Source organism: Rhodnius prolixus, unplaced genomic scaffold (assembly GCF_049639745.1).
Source record: "Rhodnius prolixus isolate KJV_2025 unplaced genomic scaffold, Rpr scaffold_6, whole genome shotgun sequence".
Classification (NCBI taxonomy): domain Eukaryota; kingdom Metazoa; phylum Arthropoda; class Insecta; order Hemiptera; family Reduviidae; genus Rhodnius; species Rhodnius prolixus.
In genome coordinates, this window is record NW_027411634.1 from 18,126,196 (window position 1) to 18,144,771 (window position 18,576).

The window sequence follows — 18,576 nt, forward strand, 5'->3', positions numbered from 1 at the left end:
TCAAAATTCTAATTATTAAAACAACGAAAGACCAAGGCTCTTCCATCGTCATTACTTAAAAGAAATTAAATTTTTATTCAATCAAACTAAATTTAGAATTTTATTCCCAGATTTGGAAAACAACTACTTTGTAACCTCCTTCCATAAGCAGAAGGTACACCAACATCATAATGTAAACATATTTTATTGTCAAAAGCCCTGAAGATGACTAGTCCCTGGTCGAAAACTCGGCAAAATAATAAAAAAATTAAGATTGAAATTGGCCTTATTCTTTCTTCCTTCTGTATTAATGAATGAGTCACCAAAAACAATGTCCAATACTTATTATACTGATATTCAGTGAAGATGTCGTGTCCTATCGCCCCAAGAACTCGTATATCATCTATCACTGCTTGGTTCAACCAAGGGGTCCGCCTCTGCATCAGCTTACTCTCCGGGCATGAACTTTTATCGTCGTCGACCTTAAGTGTACCGAACTTCTACTGAAAAATAAGTCTCTATCAACCATCGAAGAGAATCTAAGAATTCGGTATATGTACTACTTAATACTTTCTACAATTCCTCCACATCTAATTTCTCACTTTGCACGTACTTCAATAGAAAAAGTAATACCTTTATGATGAGACACGCCTAGTTATTCATCAACTCCGAATTTTCCCCATAGTAAGAAAATGGTGTGTGTATAGAACACATGTACGGCTTCCGAGAGGAGTAGAGATACTCATTAGACAAAAGTCGGCCAAGTACCTCTAAGTAAAGAGGTTTTTATTCACAAAAACTCAGCTAAAACAAACCAAGAGTCCCAGGGCCCTATCCTGTTGGTTTGATTTTGAAGGGGCAGTACAACATACTAAATTAATTGAATTATTTAAACCATCTTATCATAAAAATAAAAAATTCTAAAAAAATAAATAACAAAACTAATGTAGGTAATAAATATGTTACTAAATAAATTATGTAATATCAACAGTAAAATAATAAAAATATTCCCATAATAAAGTGCATAATTTAAAGAGTCAGCGCATTTACCCATCATCAGCAAGTGTGAGGCTTTTTGTTGGGCTGCCTGGGCCTGTATTACCACCCCTCTGATGAGCCTCCCTTTGTCCGCGATTGCTCATTCGTCAGGTAAAACCCACTTATTTCCAGCTAACTTCTATATGTAATTGCACTATCTGCAACATGTTGTCTTTTTTAAATAAATAATAATTTTGTTTATTTTTTTGGTATTTTATTATGTTCAACAAACAGTTTTAAGCATTTCTCTAATGCAATGAAATGAATTCAAAGTTTTTTATAGAAATTTTTATATTCAAATTTAAATCTTCAAATCTCTGACATGAAAAACCAACGCTTTTCCCGATGCATTACCTAATCTTGTGCAATATTTATTTAAATCACAATATCATTTTTTTCTTGTTTGAATTGCAAATTTTAATCTATTCTAGAGAAGAATAATTATGTTTATTTAACTATATGTATAATTAAATACAAAAAAGTACTTCTCGCGTTACTGAAACATTTTCTGTTTCTCTCCATGATCTACATATTTTTAATTTGATGAATGATTCATGATAAATGAGTAAATATTTGATAGAGGCACCAGTAATGAAAATGTATTGGTTACTGATTAAATAAGGCAGTTATCTTGCTACAATTGCATATGTTAAAATCAGAATTGTGTAGCTTTTTTGAAATATTAGCCAAATTTACTATAATGAACAGAAGGCGCGACCACATAATTCTTGTAATTGTTTACAAGCATGTTAATAATTTTCATATATCAGATAATTATCTCTAATTGTGAAATGATGTATTTTCAGATTCAGTTTATAAGAAAAAAAATTGTTTTTAAAAAAAAATTAATATTAGCATGAATCTTAGTAACAGTTGAATTTTTCCGCGACATAAGTTGTTGGCAGTGATTATTACTTTTTGGCAACACTGCTGGCTTGCTTCAGGTCTGTTTCTTTATCCCTGTGAAAAATGCCTACCGCATCTGTAGCAAGGTTGGAGAAACAGGCATCTTTGGATGCAAATGATCCTCTTCGTCAAGCAATAGTGATGATAGATCACAAAATACGAAATCTTGAAAAAAGAAAGGTAAGTGGATATCAATTTTATGTGCTACCCGGCACGGACATTCTGTAAGCCCCATTACGATCGCCATGTTTGCCATGTGCTTATCTTAAGCTTTATAGAATAATAGACCTTAAAATATAAAATTAGTTTTATTTTAATTTAACTTTGCGGGCACAATTTTTCATATATTTGTTGGTGAGTTTGTGTTGAAAAATTTTGGTTGAAATCTTACCTAATATGTTAAGTTTATTGAGTTAATTTTAACATTTTCCTTCAATAAACACGTTATTATCTTATTTTAGGGTAGACTAGACAGTTATCGTGATTTGCAGAAAAACGGTAAAGACCTTAACAGTGACCAGTTAGAAGCCATCTCAAAATACGACGCAGTAATAGCACACCTAGATTTTGCTAAGGAATTATCTAAGCATTTAACAACATTGGCCATTGATTCTGCAAAAAATATTAAAAAACAAGCTAGGAAAGAGGCATTGGAAAGAGCACAACAAGAATTAGCTAGGACCAAAGACATTTTGATAATTCAGGTTTGTAAAACATTTTTTACTACCATTGCCAGCCGCAATTTAGACCAGCTCTGTCTTTTGGAAAGAGCTGTGAAAATGTTAGTGGTAATCGGCAGTTGAATGAGATGTTTGGTTTTACGTGCAGAATGTACTAAAAAAATGTTTTTCCGACATTTATTTCTTGTACCGGTTTACCTCCAATAAATTAACCTTAAACCTGAACGTGATGTGCTTTAATGCAGTACTTTAATTCAGTGCATGAAATTCAGGTAAAAGAAAATGGTATTCAGAAATATTAAGAATTTTTTTTTTTAATAGTTTTTAGAATATGTGGGAAAGAGAAATGACCGTATAAAAAGTTAAATGTAGACATTTAAACAAACAAAAATTCTCTTGATATAAATCAATTCCTTTGGCTACAAATAATTAAGTTTCGCATAGTTTTTTTTACATTTACATTGCAATTCAATATGGATTAAATTTGAACACTTAGTTTCATAAATTACGACACATAGCGGCTTACAGATCTCAGGTTTAAGATTCTCAACTTTTGTGTCCGTTGGAGATTTTTTTTTTTAACAACATCCTGTCAGATTTTCAAAATTGAGTTTTCTGGCCTTTTTTTGTCAATGATTCTTTCTTTCTAAGTTCGTTCGGTGACAGTAGCACCGTAAATCTTTTGGATTTTTCATTTGAATAATCCAGCACGATCTTGACAGTGCCGGCTTAAAACGTCTTCCCAACAAAAATTGATTCGGGTATGTTGTATATGAAGGGCATAAATTAAGAATGTGGCTCTTAATAATTGAATTAATTTCAAAATCTTTGATAATCTTCGTTTTCAGTTTACAATGATGTGAATCACAAAACGTAGAAGCTCCCAAATCTCGTAGCGTTAGCAATAAAGAATAGTATCTGTTTATTTCTGTAACAATCTAATTAGATGTCAGCTGTAAAGAAAATTAGTTTGGTGGAATAAAATATTACTTTAAAGCCTCTTATGCTAACAAATTGGATTATAAAAAAAAATCAATAATATTCTTATGTGTAATTAAGCGACAAGTAGCTGAGTAGACAAAAACTGGAATGGATTTTTAATTCTGTAAAATTCGAGGGAAGAATGCGTGATTATATTTTATTCATCTCTTACAATTTTTCGGCATGAATCCCATTCCCGAAGAATAAAAAAAGAAGTAAGGAAGTCAACTCAGCTCGGATATTTTAACTAAAGTACTGTATTTGCAAATATGTCTTTATAGGGACATATTTCTAAAATGCCCCACCCTACAAGTATCCTTTTTTTAACAAAATAAAAAAGTTTAAGAGTTTTAAAAAAGGGTTGAGAGTGGTGGAATAGTGTAAATTGGTTGATCTGCATCTGTGGTAGATTTCTTATTAGCCTTCGTCTACTTAGACTTGTTCATCATGATTTGAACTCTGATTGAGGCAGTTTTTTCTTGAAATAATTAATCATAGCTTTGCCAACCCCTTACAAAAAAATAAATGAATTAATTAAATAAAAATTTCACCCCAGCTAATACTTATATTTCCATTTCGAGATCCAATTTAGTAAAAAATAAACTATGGTAACAATAACTGTTTTGTCACTGCTATTTTATTTATTTTTTAATGGTAACCTTTTGGCGTTTAATCAACCCTTATACTTAACATTTTAAACTGTAAGTTTTTGTTAAGGAGTAGTTTACTTAACTAATGAAATCAGATGAAACTTGTTGCTGCATATCAGATTATTTAATAATTTTTTACAGAATCAGCTGTGATGGGACGTACGCAAATTTTTTTCTAGATTATTATTTATTTTAATTTTCAAAACAAAGACTCTTGAATATAATTTTTATTACGAATATATTTTTATTTTTTAATTTTTCTAATAGTCGTGATTTCTTAACTTTTTTAGCTTTTTCTGTTCATTTTCTCTAGCAAAGAAAGTGTTCTACAGGCTGTACAAATATTTAATCGACAGGAATAAACTGGTTGATTTCGTGGCTGTAATTATTATCGTAGCTGTTCAGAATATTTCACTGAGCCTGTATTTTAATAATTCCATCTAAATTCTTAATTTTTGGGAGAAAAGATCAGAGCATTAATAGAAAATTATGGGAAATAAATTCACGATAAATAATTCCTCTTGTAAAATGCGTACCTTGACTTTTTTCCTTCATTGTATGTTCTTGTACCTACTGGAAATTCGTATGATCGCTACATAATCATTGGTCTCGAGAATGTCGCCAATAATCCCTTTCTCATCACCTGTCTCTAGAATAAAATACAAAAAGCCTGGATTTATATTTGTTTTACATATGAACTCACATAAAGAGGCAGGCACTCTTCCCTCTTATATTGTCATTTTTACAATTGAAGTAAATTTCAATTCAAGTGAAGTAAAGAAAATCATTCAAATCAAGAAAATTAATGGTGATTGGGAATGTATGTACATTAAGAGCCAATACAAAATAAATACCGCATTAATAAAATAAATTAATTTATTGATATGAATAAATAAACTTCCCAATCTTGCAAGTTCATGTAAATTTATTATTGCTCACGTTAAGTATCAGAAATAAGCTAACAATTTTGGCCATTGAGGAGGTCTAACATTTCCCCCTAACATTTGAAAGTTTTTCATAGATAATCCTAAAGAAAAGCTGAAACTATTTTAAAACTGGGCAGATCACCAGAATCTTTAAAAAAAAGAAAAGATCATTTCTTATTAAATTCATTTTATATATTACAAAAATGAAAATTAAATGAGCCCCCTTTCCTATTGCACAGACTCGCATGTATACAGTCATCTATGACAATTTAACTCAAAAAGTTACCGCCTGGCAAAATATATAATAGTGACAAATTGAGGATTAGCTTTATTGGTAATGTAACTTTTATTAAATTGCCCTGTAAAGATAAATTTAGGTACTACCAGCTTGTGGCAAAACTTACAGATCTTGTTAAATTAATTCGACAAGGTCACCTAAAGCTGTATCAACATCACATAACAGCCTTCTTTATATGTATCTCTAAAGGCGAACAATTATATTAAATTTTTGCATATCGACTAGTATGCTAATGAAGGACGCCTTTCAATTTTCTTCTTTTTCATATTGAGCAAGCTTAGCTTCAAAGAGAATTCATTGATTTTTCCAACATAACGTAAAATTGATAAGTATGGGACACATAGTCATGACATTTATAAAACTCACAATCCTACAATTCGATGAGCTATAATCTATACGAAAAATTTTTGTGCTCCCTTCAGCCTTATTATATTACAAATACCTTATTATATGTATATCAGTGAATATGGCTATGTTTTAATCTGGAATCTGAACTAGAAAATCGATTTTCTGAAATTCGATTTTTATTACATAAACTGCACACTCATCCAACTGTTTGAGTAACTACTTTTTCGATGTACGGTGAAAGGCAAAATGTGTAGTGGTGCCGGCTTATGTTTTTTTTTTTTATGTTTAATAAATTTTTTATTTTAATCAGGATGTATTGGCGAGTATGGGACAAGATGCAGTGAGAGAAGACCTTCTTAATGGTAAAGCTAAAGTGACATTAACTGCGGAAGAACTTCAAGCAATCGATGATCTCTATGTTGAACTTACACCAAAGAGAGATGAACCTATGGTTTTTACTGTAAGTATTTCAGTTTTTTTTGTTATGGTTAACCCAGTTACGTTCCAATATTATTCAGGGATAAGTCTGTTTGTTTTTGTTCATTTGAATTGTTATGAAGTTATTTATTTACTTTTTAAGTATTCAGTTGTTTGAAAACCAACTGAATTATAAATACAGAGCAAGTGATGAAGTAGTAATGGATTCCCCTTCATTTTTCTATAAATGAGAATACCATTTCTGATTTTGCTCTAACTTCAACCAACGATTGGCATGATTCTTGCAAGTATTCAAAGTACTGATATTTTATTCTTAAAAATTTTTAAATTTTATACTAAAATTTGTGATTTTCGTATTTTAAATTAGATTCTGTGCGCGCAAATTTTTCATTGTAATTTACTTTAGGTGGGGTTATTTGTAAACTTTATTTTTTTTTAATAATTTAAGACGTGTCTACATCAAAGTCTTACCACATTGCTGGTATTACTTACACGCTTCAGACCCCATTGTCTATAATCATACAGAATGTTTTTAGTACAATTATTATGACTATTCAAAATAAAATACTAGAGCTTTACTATCCTTAGTATGGTTTTAATACTTTCTTTTTACAATATTGCTTCAATATCTAAATAAGTTTCATTCGATTGCAAATAAAAATATTATTAATAATAATAATTATTATTATAGCATTATAACAGATCAAACTCGGAAGTAGTGGAAAATCTGAGACCTTTGGAAAAATTTATTTAAAAAAGAAAAGCTAGCCCACTTCTTTAAATGATTTTTTCATTGTTCCTAACACCTGTCAAGAAAATGTAATTAACATATAATTCTTATGAATTAAAAAAAAAGTTTAGTTTGATAAAAGTATTTTAACTTTAATAATATTAATGTTTTAGTTTTTATTATTATTATTATTTTTTTTTTTTAATTTACAACCGACCACTTACTGCAGAAATGATCCTGTAAAAAAATGTTTTAGTTCTTATTTAAAAAATAGCTTATATGTATGTTTTCTAAATTTTAAAAAGGTTTAACTTTCTTACAGTTCTTTACAAATGATGACGGAGATATTTTTTCAAACAAGTGCAAAAGTCATTTACTCTATCATTGTTCTTGTTAGGAAATGTTTCAAAGCGTGGCTGAGACAATGGTAACTCTTGTTGATGGCAAAAATAAAGAAGCATTCGGCACCACATATTCAGCACTAAAAGCTAAGTTGTTGGAAGTAGCTAGTTGTGGTTATTTTGATACTGCGCCTGCTGCTGCTGTTGCTGTTGCTGCTACAGCTACACCTACACCTACACCTACAACAACAGCTCCAGTTGCTACTGCTGCGGCTGTTGCTCCTCCCACTGAAATTGTCGCCCAGGAACCTGAGGAGGAAACACTAATACCGGATGAGGTATGTTTTTTATGGAATGTTTTTTGGCTATGTAATCTTACAGATTAGGATTATCTAGTTATTTTTACTATTGTCATTTAGGATGTACAGACAACAGAACGGACCGACGAAATTCCACCACTTCCTCAAGAGACTCCTGCTCAGCCTCTTCCTACTTGCACTTTTCAACCAAGTACGTTTATTTAATACTAAATTGTTAAATAAATTTTACTTAATTTTTTTCTATGTTGGCATTGCTACGTATACATAATATACTGAAATGAACAGCTCCTGCTTTAAGTTAGTTAATCTTAGTAATCAAGTTGTGGCAACTAAGGTGAGCTTCGTACCAATGCTTCTGTTAAAGAATTCAGTGCTTTTACTAGACCATTTAGTCTCAATCCATTCTCTAAAAGAATTAACATCTACTCTTTGAGAGAAAAATGGAACCATTACGTGTTTGTGTTTTGTGGGTACACGAACGGGTTCGTCTTTCGGCTTCGTTTAGCAATTTTTTTTTAATAATATCCTTTTCCTCTAGAATCCTCTGTAATTAGTAAATATTCGAATTGAAAAAATTTTTTTTTTTGAAAAATATTGTCACAAATAGAGAACGTCTTGATTTTACAATATAATAGTAATAATTATTATTATTTGTAAGGCGCATTAACATCTGAGGTCATGGCGCCTGGAGTTTTTTTTCAGAATACTTATTGTCTGGACAGTATTCTTTTGTAACTGAGATCCATCACAGTGAGCTGTAAAAAGCTCTTAGAAGAAGAAAATTTAAGGTCCAATAGCTGGATTTAAACCTGGGGTCTCCGCGTTGGAATCCAGTGTTCACAAAGCACTCAGCAAATCCCTACTCTTATTATAATTATTATCATTATCATCAACACCATCATTATCACTGTCAGTGTCATTCTTATCATCAAAAATCGTCTGCAGTGTAACAATTCATGAAGATCCATGATTACTAATAATCAAACTTTTAATGTCAATTCTCAAAGTAATTGACATATTTATGTAATTACTTGGCATTAAATCTGCAATCAAATGTATTATTGCGGTAAATGCTGCTATTTGCAAGTTTATGTAAGTTTGTATAGCTATTTTCTACTCTTGGTTATTCATATTTTGTTTTTATTGTAACTATTCTAGGTGGTATAACCATAGAAGAACCTCAACCAGCACCTATTGAAACTACTTACTTCACACCTTCGCATCTTAGGGTATTCAAATCTGGAACTATTGATTTTATGCAGGTATATTTTTCTAACCAATTTAGTAACTTATAAAATTATGTTTTCTTGATAAAAATGCATTTCTTAGTTTTATTCATTTATTGATGTATATAAAATCGTGATTGCCATTGTTTTTGAAATATTGAATCTATTTTTTCTTATTCAGTTTCGATGCTTTGTTAAGAGAAGATTGTTGGCATTTTTATGATACAGTTTTTCGTACATTTCATTTTTATTATTAAATGGATGTAAGAAGATCTAAATTAATTAATGGGAGAGTCATGATTCTTAATTAATTTTTATTGTTGAGCATGATCAACTTTAATAAATCTCTACAATTCAATTGAAGTATTTAATTTCAAATATTTTAGTCTATATCTTTTAAGTATTACTACAATTACTTAAAATACAAAAACAAATCAAAAAATCTTATGAATTAATTTCGCACCGTTATTTTATTTTTTAGGAAAATGAATTAGACATACCTGATTCAAACGAACCTCCTTCAATACCAACAATGACATATACGAATCAAAGTTTTAGTCCTCTGGAAGTGGCCTCTCAACAAGTTGGACCTACCCCACAAGCACCAGCACCACCACCTGCTGCTACCACGCCAACAGCACCGTCCGCACTTCATTATCAAAATGTAAGTAATGTTGGGCGTCTTTACTGTTAGGGGGGCTATTCTAATTCTTTTAGAATAAATTTTAATGAATTTTGCAGCAGACAGACGAAGAAAAAGGTTGGTCGACAAACACGATGGTAGTTGAGCCTCAAACTAATGTAATCGTTACAACTTCAACTCAGAAACAAACAAATGCGGTACCACAAAATGAAGATTTAACTGGTTGGGAAGAAGAACCACAGCCACCACAAACTCACGATGATGATTGGGCTTCACAAACTGAAAATTGGTCAGATATTTATAAACCTCAAAATGATGGTAATTTTTTTTTTTTTTTTCTAACATTCAGTTATGAAAGCCAGCTTAATTATTGTAGTTTGAGATTTAACAAAATGAATTTTTGTAGGTTTTATAACAGCTGGAGGCAGTGGACGCGGTAGAGGAGGACGAGGTCGAGGAGGCGGTGATAGAAATAAAGGTGGTTACAACAATAGGGGCGGCAACAGAGGAGGCTCCAGGGGTAAGCGTTTTCTAACATAATTTATTTGTTCTCTGAGCTACACTACCAACATTTCTCTATAAAGTGTTCTTCTTAATAGGTGGATACAATCGGGAAGGTGGTTACATAAATCGTGAAGGCGGTGGAAATTATAGAGAAGGTAGTTATCGGGAAGGAAACAATTATTATAAAGACCAAAGCAATTACCAGAATGGATATCAGAATAGAGGCGACCAACCAAGAGGAGGCAGAGGTGGCGCTAACAGGGGCTCATCAGATCGCACTGGTTTGTATTTGCTTAAAAAATATTGCATTTTTTATTTTTATTATGCTCATTACAGTAAAAAGAGAACATCTCCTTAAGAGTGAAGGCTACACACTGAGGTTGATGTTTATTTTCTTAAACTAAGCTAAGAATTTATGTGGAAAGAAGACCTTGTGTCCCGAGAATCCACTGCAGCGTTAGTTTACTGCTATTATTGGCAGTCTCTATCATATGTATTAAACATCTCTCAGTAGTGTCCGCTGACAATAAGACAAGTGCTAAAGATGTCACTTGGAACCAGCACTTTTCACTTCGTGTTCCTTCTTTTTATTTATTTTTTATTGCAACCAACTCTGCAGCTTCTATTACTTCATCAAAGTTACCATAACCTTTTCATGTCCGCTCCAATAATTTGAAGAGCTGTCTGGGCAATTTTATTTACCGCTCCTGGGGTTTGCATATCTATCCTTACAAATTTATTTCCCGGATAACTTGCCACTATTCTTACCTAGATTTCTTGCTTTACTACAGGAGGGGATCCACTTAAGTGTCTGATCTTGTGCGGCAATATTGAGCCGTGCAAGATGGTAGTACGTAAGTTTTAACGAGCCTTTTGCCAAGGTGAAGATGGTATTTAAGCTCGAATTGTTGTATGATTGCTAGTGATGTGGTTTGAGATTAAAGTCTTGCTGAATATTATGTAAGCCAATAATTTTGATAAACCTTCAATGCGTTATAAATTTTGAAAATATTCTTACCGTAATCATAGGTCAAGAAGTCTTGCATACTGGGTGCATTAAAATCATGTGATAGTTGATTTTATTTGATGATTAAAAAAATTTATCCTGACTCACCCACAACCATTACATTACACTACATGTTTTAAAATCTTCAATTTTTTTTTTTTTTTACTTTGCGTCACCAATAACATTTTTTGCAGTCAGTGGACCTCCCAAAACGTGTATTTCTGGTGGAAAAATATCGAAAACCGATCACGAATAGGTAAAATTGTAACATTGATCTTAAATATCTCGGCAAATATTAGAGATATCCAAACGGGATCAACGTCATTTTTCACAATTTTTTTATGTAGTTTCCATAATCATTGTCAAAACCAGTGGTCCTTATGAAACCCCGATCTGGTTTTTGCCCGTAGCTCTGCCAAAAATTAAGATACAGCATCGGGGGTGGAAAATTTGAAAACTAAACAAAAAAAAACTTATAGTTTACTTCGTGGGTTTTTTCGAAATTCTGCTTTCCTAAAAAGTTATTAGCGATTGGTGCGTTTTAGATGGATCGCCCTGTACAAGGCAGTCAATTTTCCTGGATCTCTCTTCCATTTTCTACTGCAACAACGTTTTAATAGTCGCATGCGAGTGTTAGCCTACCTAGTACCTTCCCGAATAGCACAGCTGTTCTACGGTAGATAATTGGTTTCTAATCCATTCCAAGATAAAATTTCGTTCACTGAAGATCTGTTGTGAATAGTCAGCCTGTATCTTTTCGGCATTTACCTAAGTTGTGTTTTGTTGTTTTACTACCCCAAAAAATGGCCGATGTGAACTTTTTTTAAGAAGGGTTAATTTCAACTCTTATTTATTCAATATAAGTAAATTTTCCATTTTTGGTAGTTTCACTGGGTATTAGAGTAGGTACATGTAGAAAGGCGATCGGATATCTCATCATATCAGAGCCACTGTTGAGCCACATATGCCAAAATTCAAAATTTTTTAACAAGACCTGCACTTAACCAAAAAAGGATCAAAATTCTGACCAGTATCCGTGCATGCAAGACTAACTGCATTATAAACGCTGTAACTTAAGTTTTCTTTTATCAGAAAAGCTTGATTGGACTCTCAAGACATTTGGGAACAAGAGTAATATAATGCCAGGGGAATGAAAGAACAATCATAAATTATTTCTAGATATTTCCTTATTTAAAGAAAATAGAAGACACGTTTTCCTGGAGATAATATTAGTGGTCTCAATCTTTAGTCAAGCTTAAAGCCAATCCAACTGATTCTTGTCGAGAAAGTAAGCTGTCTTCTTTCTCACGATTAACTATGCGCAAATATAATTTATTTGTTTCTTAGTATCCAATTTGTTTGAGCTTTTTTGAATTTTGTTCAACCGAGTGCTGTTTGAAATCCTGAAAACAGGAATTTCTTTTTGGTTGTAGTTCACTTGCACCCAGAATGGCTTGGCTAATCTAGAAAGTTTAATAATACTAAGAAGAATAAATTGTTATAACCAACAACTCAAATTGATAAATATGTTTCAGGAAATCGTGGTGGTCGAGGAGGTAGGGGTAGCTATCGAGGCAGCAACAATCCAGGCAGTGGCGGTTATCGTCAGTAGAAATGTAACATCTGCTATAATTTTTATATCGAAGTTTTAACTACCTTGATCACTACTTAAAGAAGGAAGGCAGTTTTCACAGGGATGGAGTGAAAAACAAATTCCTTTTCACTCCTAAAAAGCTAAAAAAAAAAAAAAAATAATTAATAAATAAAAAAAATAACACTAATTAAAAACATGCGATGAGATAGATCCAAGGCGCGAGAAATATTTTGTTGGGGAGAGTTACGTGCCGTAAAAAATAATTTCAAAAATATTATTAAAAGTAAGAAAATTATGTAAATTCGAATGAAAAAAAAAAAAAAAAAATGAGAGAGACAACCCGACTTAAATTAATTATGCCAGTGGGGCGTACACGAATCCCAGCTGATTTTTTTTTTCTTCTTCTTCTTTTTTAAAATAGCCAATTAATGGAGCAAATCAATACTTGTGGGAAATCGCGATTTATATATTTCCCACTTATTAGTCTCAACAATAAAATTAGTCATCCTAGTTCCTTTTTTTTAGTTTATATTTTTTATTTTCCCCACTATGTAAATATTTTTATAACGACTTGAGATGTTTGGTTGCAAAAATAAGTAAAGAAAAATAAGAGCACTCGTCGAAACGACTTATGTACAAATAGATTATTCATGTGTATATATATATAAAAAAATAAACAAAAAACGTATTGGCTGTTCAGTTTTCACATGATTCCTTTTCACAATGTCAGTCGAGTAATTAGGGGGATTGGTATTTTATTCCATCAAAAATGTTATTTTGGAGCGTTGGTAACATATATATATATATATATATATAAACAGTATTCGACACACCCAAATGCCTCAGTTGTTGTACTTTCATATTTATTAATGTTTAAAGGTATTTACTGTATTCCGAAATGCATACATTAATTAAATAAACTGTCAAAAAAAATAATATTTTTTTTTAATTATTCTTGTAAAATGAGTGTCTACAAAGTTATAATAAAAATAAGCATTTTTTTTTAAATTATTTTTTTTATCTATTTTATCAGATAAATAGTAGTCACCTAATTCTTGACTGATATTTATGTGCATAAAAAGAAATGTTTTGTTGTATATAAATGAAGAATATGGTCAATTTTTTAGTATTCTAATATTCTGGGCAACGTGACAATAACTCCTTATACAAAAAAAAAAAAAGAAATTGATGGATCGAAAATTTAAAAAATAAAAAAAAAATGGCTACATTTAATTTACCATTGTGCTTCTATATAGTTTTATATATTATGAGCAACATCTAGCAGATTAATTTATGCATTAGATTTTTTTTTTTTTTTTTGTTAACACTGTTGTTTATATCACAATAACTGAAATTTTTTATTTCGTGTCCATTAAAAGAATTTGTCGCCCCATTTTTTTTTTGTATAATTTTTCCTTAATCCTTACCATTAATTTTAAAGTACAATATTTTTCCCTCTGAATTCTGATTTGTCATCAATTTTATTATGCATTTTAATGAAGAATTTAGAAGATACATGGTTCAAAATTGAAATTTATAATCCCAAAATAATGTTCTGAAATCTTAGCATATCAGAGATAGCAAGAGTGTGCTCAACAAGCTTAAATGCCCCGGACATAAAGCCGATTTCACGGTGCTCGAAACTGTCCACCTCCTGAAGAAAGCGGGTCTTAGCGGAAAGACAGTTCGATTGATATGGATTAGGGGCCACTCAGGGATAACCGGCAATGAAATTGCAGACTCTAAGGCAAAAGAGGCAATACGCCTGGAGAATCTAAAGCTCGAGAAACTGTTACCCTCAGATATAAAAAACTTCTCTAAACGTTCCTACTACAGGGCATGGTCTATAGATTACGAAAAATCAAAATATGCCAAAGGTAAATTTTACACTTCACTGCAGCCGACAATACCTAAAAAACCGTGGTATTCTGACTTCGCAGAAGGTAGAAAGTTCACTACTACTTTGATACGACTGCGCTTCAACCATAACTTCTCGCCCCACCATCTCAGCCGTATAGGAATTTCAGTCCCTCCAATTTGCTCTTGCCCTTCTGATACACTTATAGACGCCAACCACCTGATCCTCGATTGCAATAGTCACCAGGATGATAGGGACAAACTGTGGAATGCAGTCATCAAAGCGAAATGTCCACTTCCTGCCAACCTGCATACCATCCTCACAGAACCAATATTCGAAACGTATCTGGCTATTTTCCAATTCATTACCAAAAACAAAATCAAACTTTGAAAATAAAAATTAAAAAATAAAACAACAGCAACTAAAACAAAAATAACAATAGTACTCATAACACATCCCATTAAATAATACACTAGTACATCCCTGGCTAATCTGCACAGACAGGAAGCCAACAAAAAAAAAAAATCTTAGCATATGACAAATTAATATCAGCAACTTGGATTTTCTTAACATCCATTTTGCCAGGAATGCTTTTTCCTTATTCTACTGTGATAGGTTTTTGAATATCAATATCAGACATTTTGGAATATTAAGTCCTCTTTGCAGGTATTACTTCCCTACTTTTTTTATAGTGTATGATCAGCAAGCAGAGTTCGATTTTAAGAATAATTCATTTTCTAGAGTATCCCGAAATTTGTTTAAATTAAAAAAAAAAAAAATTAACGACTTTCAAGTGAATAAAATGACATACCTGGACAAAGTACCTTTATGAATTCTAAACCATAGTAATTTTACAGCTCACTGCTAAGTTTAGAAATCTGAATTCATTCTGATTAAAACGATTGCTAGCTAAACACTTATATTTTTTATAATTTAAAAAAAAAAGTCAGTGAAACAAATAGTTTTCTAAAAACGTGTGGTAGTTTTCTTGTTAGAAAAAAATTTTGGATGAAGTTACTACTTGGAAATAAATACAAAAATTATTAGCGTGTTATTAGTTTAGATTAAATAAAATTCATAATTCTTTGTTTTACTCTTCAGTAATAGTTAAAGGTATTGCGATTATGCCAAGTTTTTGATTTCATGTTTTCCCTGATGTATCCGTTTTGAGGTGCTTGTATAAAAAAAAAAAACTGATATTTAGAAAATGGTCTGTGAACAAAATATCCTAATATTGTAGCAAGTTGAAACTTGATATTTTAATTAGGCCCCATTTGGGAAAATCCATCAATTGGATCCTCCCTATTATTCTAGAATGTTGGTAGAAGTGTTAAGTAAAATCAGGAAAGGAAGAGGGGGCAGACTAGACAATCTGGGCCCTATCATAAATCTTAGCCAGAAATTTCAGTTAGAATCGTAATGATTGTAATAAGAAAACGTTTTCTCATCTGATTTTAACAAAGCAATATTTCATTTTTTCAGATTATCATAGGTAAAAAACCTTTCAGATTTATAAATGCTTAAAAAAAGCAATGTTTGTAGGAAAGTTTTTACAAGTAACTAGAAAAAAAATGAAACCAAAATGATTCAATCGATGATTTTATCAGTCATAGCCCGCACGTTTTTCTAATTTCTTAACGTTTTCGGTCCATCAACAGAGAGGAAGATGATTTATTATAGGTGAATAGAATTTTACTTACCACAGGTCCATTAACGATGATGTATCGTCAAAATTAACAGATAGCTCTACATCTAGCTCTGCCATACATCGTCAATTCTCGCTGCACAGGTTTCAAAATTGGGCTTGAGTAAAAGTTGCTAAAACAAGGTAATCCCCTCATTTCCACCTCTCCTAATCACGCTGAGTGCTTGACGAACTGATTTCAGAAAGAAACTCGGGGAGAAGCTTTTGGAGCATTCAGGATTAAGGAATAACCAAATTTGATAGATTGGTGATAGAAGGTCATTGAAACAATGCCCTAAGAGTAAGATAACTCAATTATATGAAATTCAGTACCCTGCATCTAGTTACGTTAATAATAAATATGCAGTAACTTTCGGTTGCTACTTTCTTAAAATTTAGAATTTCAGCATTCCTTTAACGCCTCTCAATGTTAAATGCATGATAAACAGTTCATTGTGCTAAAGAGGCATCTAGGCAGTGCTTAAGATGCAATTGGGTACTGAATTCCGTGTGAACCTTTCCTAAGGCTTAACAGAACATTATCATTATTTCCTTTTAGGTTGTGACTTTACAATTGCCGACTTCGTGTATCGATAGGAAAAGGAGGAAATTGCAAACAAACTAACAATTTTTAGAAAATTAATGAAATAAAAATATGAAGGGAAATTGGTACAATTCTGGAGGAGAGTCAGTCAAGTGTCTTTCGGATGACAGGATATTGCAAATGGCTAGGTGTACAAAACGTTTTAGCAGCTGTCGGCTTTATTTTAATGAGCAAAAATAAGACACCATGTTATTATTCGAAGTACTATATCCATTAATGGAATAATGGATTCAGCAGAAACAATGAGTAATTTATCGCAAGGAGATACCTGCTTTATTCAAATTTACAATTCTTCCCGTTTCGAAATCGTTTACTTAGTGTATATTAATAACTTAGGAATATTTTGCAATTCTAGACGTCGGAGGTTCTTCAATGATTTACCTTCTGATAAAATTAAAAATAAGTATTGCATACAAATTTCTACTTTTTATCAATACGATCTTTGGGCCAAAAACTTCGTATTCCAAAAATAAAAGGTAAAGTAAGATCATTAAAAAAATAATTACAGAAAAACAACATTAAAAATTCTTGTTTATGTACAGTTATCAAATGGATAACAAAGGTGAAAATTATAAATGCTTATTACTTTTTTACAAAAGAGCATTAACTAAAATCCATTGTTAAAAGCGCAAGAAAGAAAAATGAAAAATTGCAATTAAAAACTATGTTCAAATTTCAAAATATTTAGCAAATTAGATGTTCTGAATACTGCGCTTAATTCATGGTACAAATTTGAAGAATTTAATTCAAACACAGTTCATTTCTAAAGAAGAAACAATACTAATCTAGCTTGGTTATAGAGGGTTTGGTTTCAGAATACGCCCTGTAAATGTATAATCCTAGCGCTATGTGTAAAACAGCTATGGACAATACTGCAGAATACACATTACTTGGAACGTTATCGAGGCCCATTACACCTATAACAAAAAATAAATGCCAGTACAATTTCAAATTTGTATTGGTTATGACTCAAAAAATGAAAAACGTAATAATGAATTTACGTATTATTAACTTACCATCAAAAAAAAAGAATTTTGATCCAAAAAACGTAAGGACAGGTAAAGCAATTATTATTATACAATAATAAAATACGGACTTGAAAATGCCAAAATCAGATGTATCCTTCATAAAGGAAATAATAAAAATAACATTAGACGCAAATTTCAATTTTTTAAATGTCACACTTAATATTTATTAAATTACATTATCCATTTGTGAAATCATCTTTAGAACGCTCGTTAGTGGTTACTGTCACTTAGCAAGACCTACAAACCAAACTGTAGTTTAACATCATTATTAACAACATATTACCTGGACAGTAATTTTTCTAGCACTGACCATACAATTAATGAGACTCTCTAGAAGGTACAAGACATTTAGTTTTTTCTACCGAAAAAGCTAACTTTACTTGACTTACAGATCTTGAGATTTGACCTGACATGAAAGGAAACCCTTATGAACCTTCTCAAAATATAATTCTGAATTATGATAACAAAAAAATTAAAAAAATGGGCAGCCATATCAAATGTGACGGCTTACAGTTCAAAATAAAAACTGCAACATTAAAGCGAAAACTATTTTTTTTAATTAAAAAGCATTCAAATTATCTACTTCTAGATTGTGATTAAAAATCTAAAGCTATATTGCTTTATTACTAAAACTATATTACAAATTACACAAACTTATTAACAACAATTTAAGCTGTTTAAAATTATTTCTTAAGTTGTTTAAATTTAAAATTATGTAAGATATCTTATAGGCATTAGTTTTTTAACCTATTTTCACCATTCTGCTAGCCCATTGACTGACGTAAGGCTGAGGG

General features: G+C 31.4%; 2 protein-coding genes across 4 annotated transcripts; one reads left to right on the forward strand and one right to left on the reverse strand.

The window, feature by feature from the left end:
- Nucleotides 1-1,914: 1,914 nt before the first annotated feature.
- On the forward strand, nucleotides 1,915-12,804 carry Capr (Cell cycle associated protein caprin family member). Of its 2 annotated transcripts, none has more exons than XM_074141103.1 (11): nucleotides 1,915-2,103; nucleotides 2,385-2,627; nucleotides 6,117-6,266; nucleotides 7,372-7,653; nucleotides 7,735-7,825; nucleotides 8,794-8,897; nucleotides 9,343-9,525; nucleotides 9,606-9,822; nucleotides 9,911-10,024; nucleotides 10,104-10,289; nucleotides 12,550-12,804. In XM_074141103.1, the coding sequence occupies exons 1-11, from the start codon at nucleotides 1,987-1,989 to the stop codon at nucleotides 12,624-12,626; spliced, it is 1,764 nt and encodes a 587-aa protein (XP_073997204.1). In that variant the 5' UTR covers nucleotides 1,915-1,986; the 3' UTR covers nucleotides 12,627-12,804. The 2 variants fall into 2 exon arrangements, with proteins under 2 accessions (XP_073997204.1, XP_073997202.1); XM_074141101.1 differs by having other exon boundaries at nucleotides 1,916-2,103; nucleotides 9,603-9,822.
- A 4,452-nt stretch (nucleotides 12,805-17,256) lies between these two features.
- On the reverse strand, nucleotides 17,257-18,548 carry LOC141460803 (vacuolar ATPase assembly integral membrane protein VMA21 homolog). Of its 2 annotated transcripts, none has more exons than XM_074141150.1 (4): nucleotides 18,093-18,548; nucleotides 17,958-18,019; nucleotides 17,771-17,876; nucleotides 17,257-17,671 (listed from the first exon to the last, which is right to left on the reverse strand). In XM_074141150.1, exons 2-4 carry the CDS (start codon nucleotides 17,976-17,978, stop codon nucleotides 17,535-17,537), a joined length of 264 nt encoding a protein of 87 aa, XP_073997251.1. In that variant the 5' UTR covers nucleotides 17,979-18,019; nucleotides 18,093-18,548; the 3' UTR covers nucleotides 17,257-17,534. The 2 variants fall into 2 exon arrangements, with proteins under 2 accessions (XP_073997251.1, XP_073997252.1); XM_074141151.1 differs by having other exon boundaries at nucleotides 18,098-18,219.
- Between the last annotated feature and the right edge of the window lie 28 nt (nucleotides 18,549-18,576).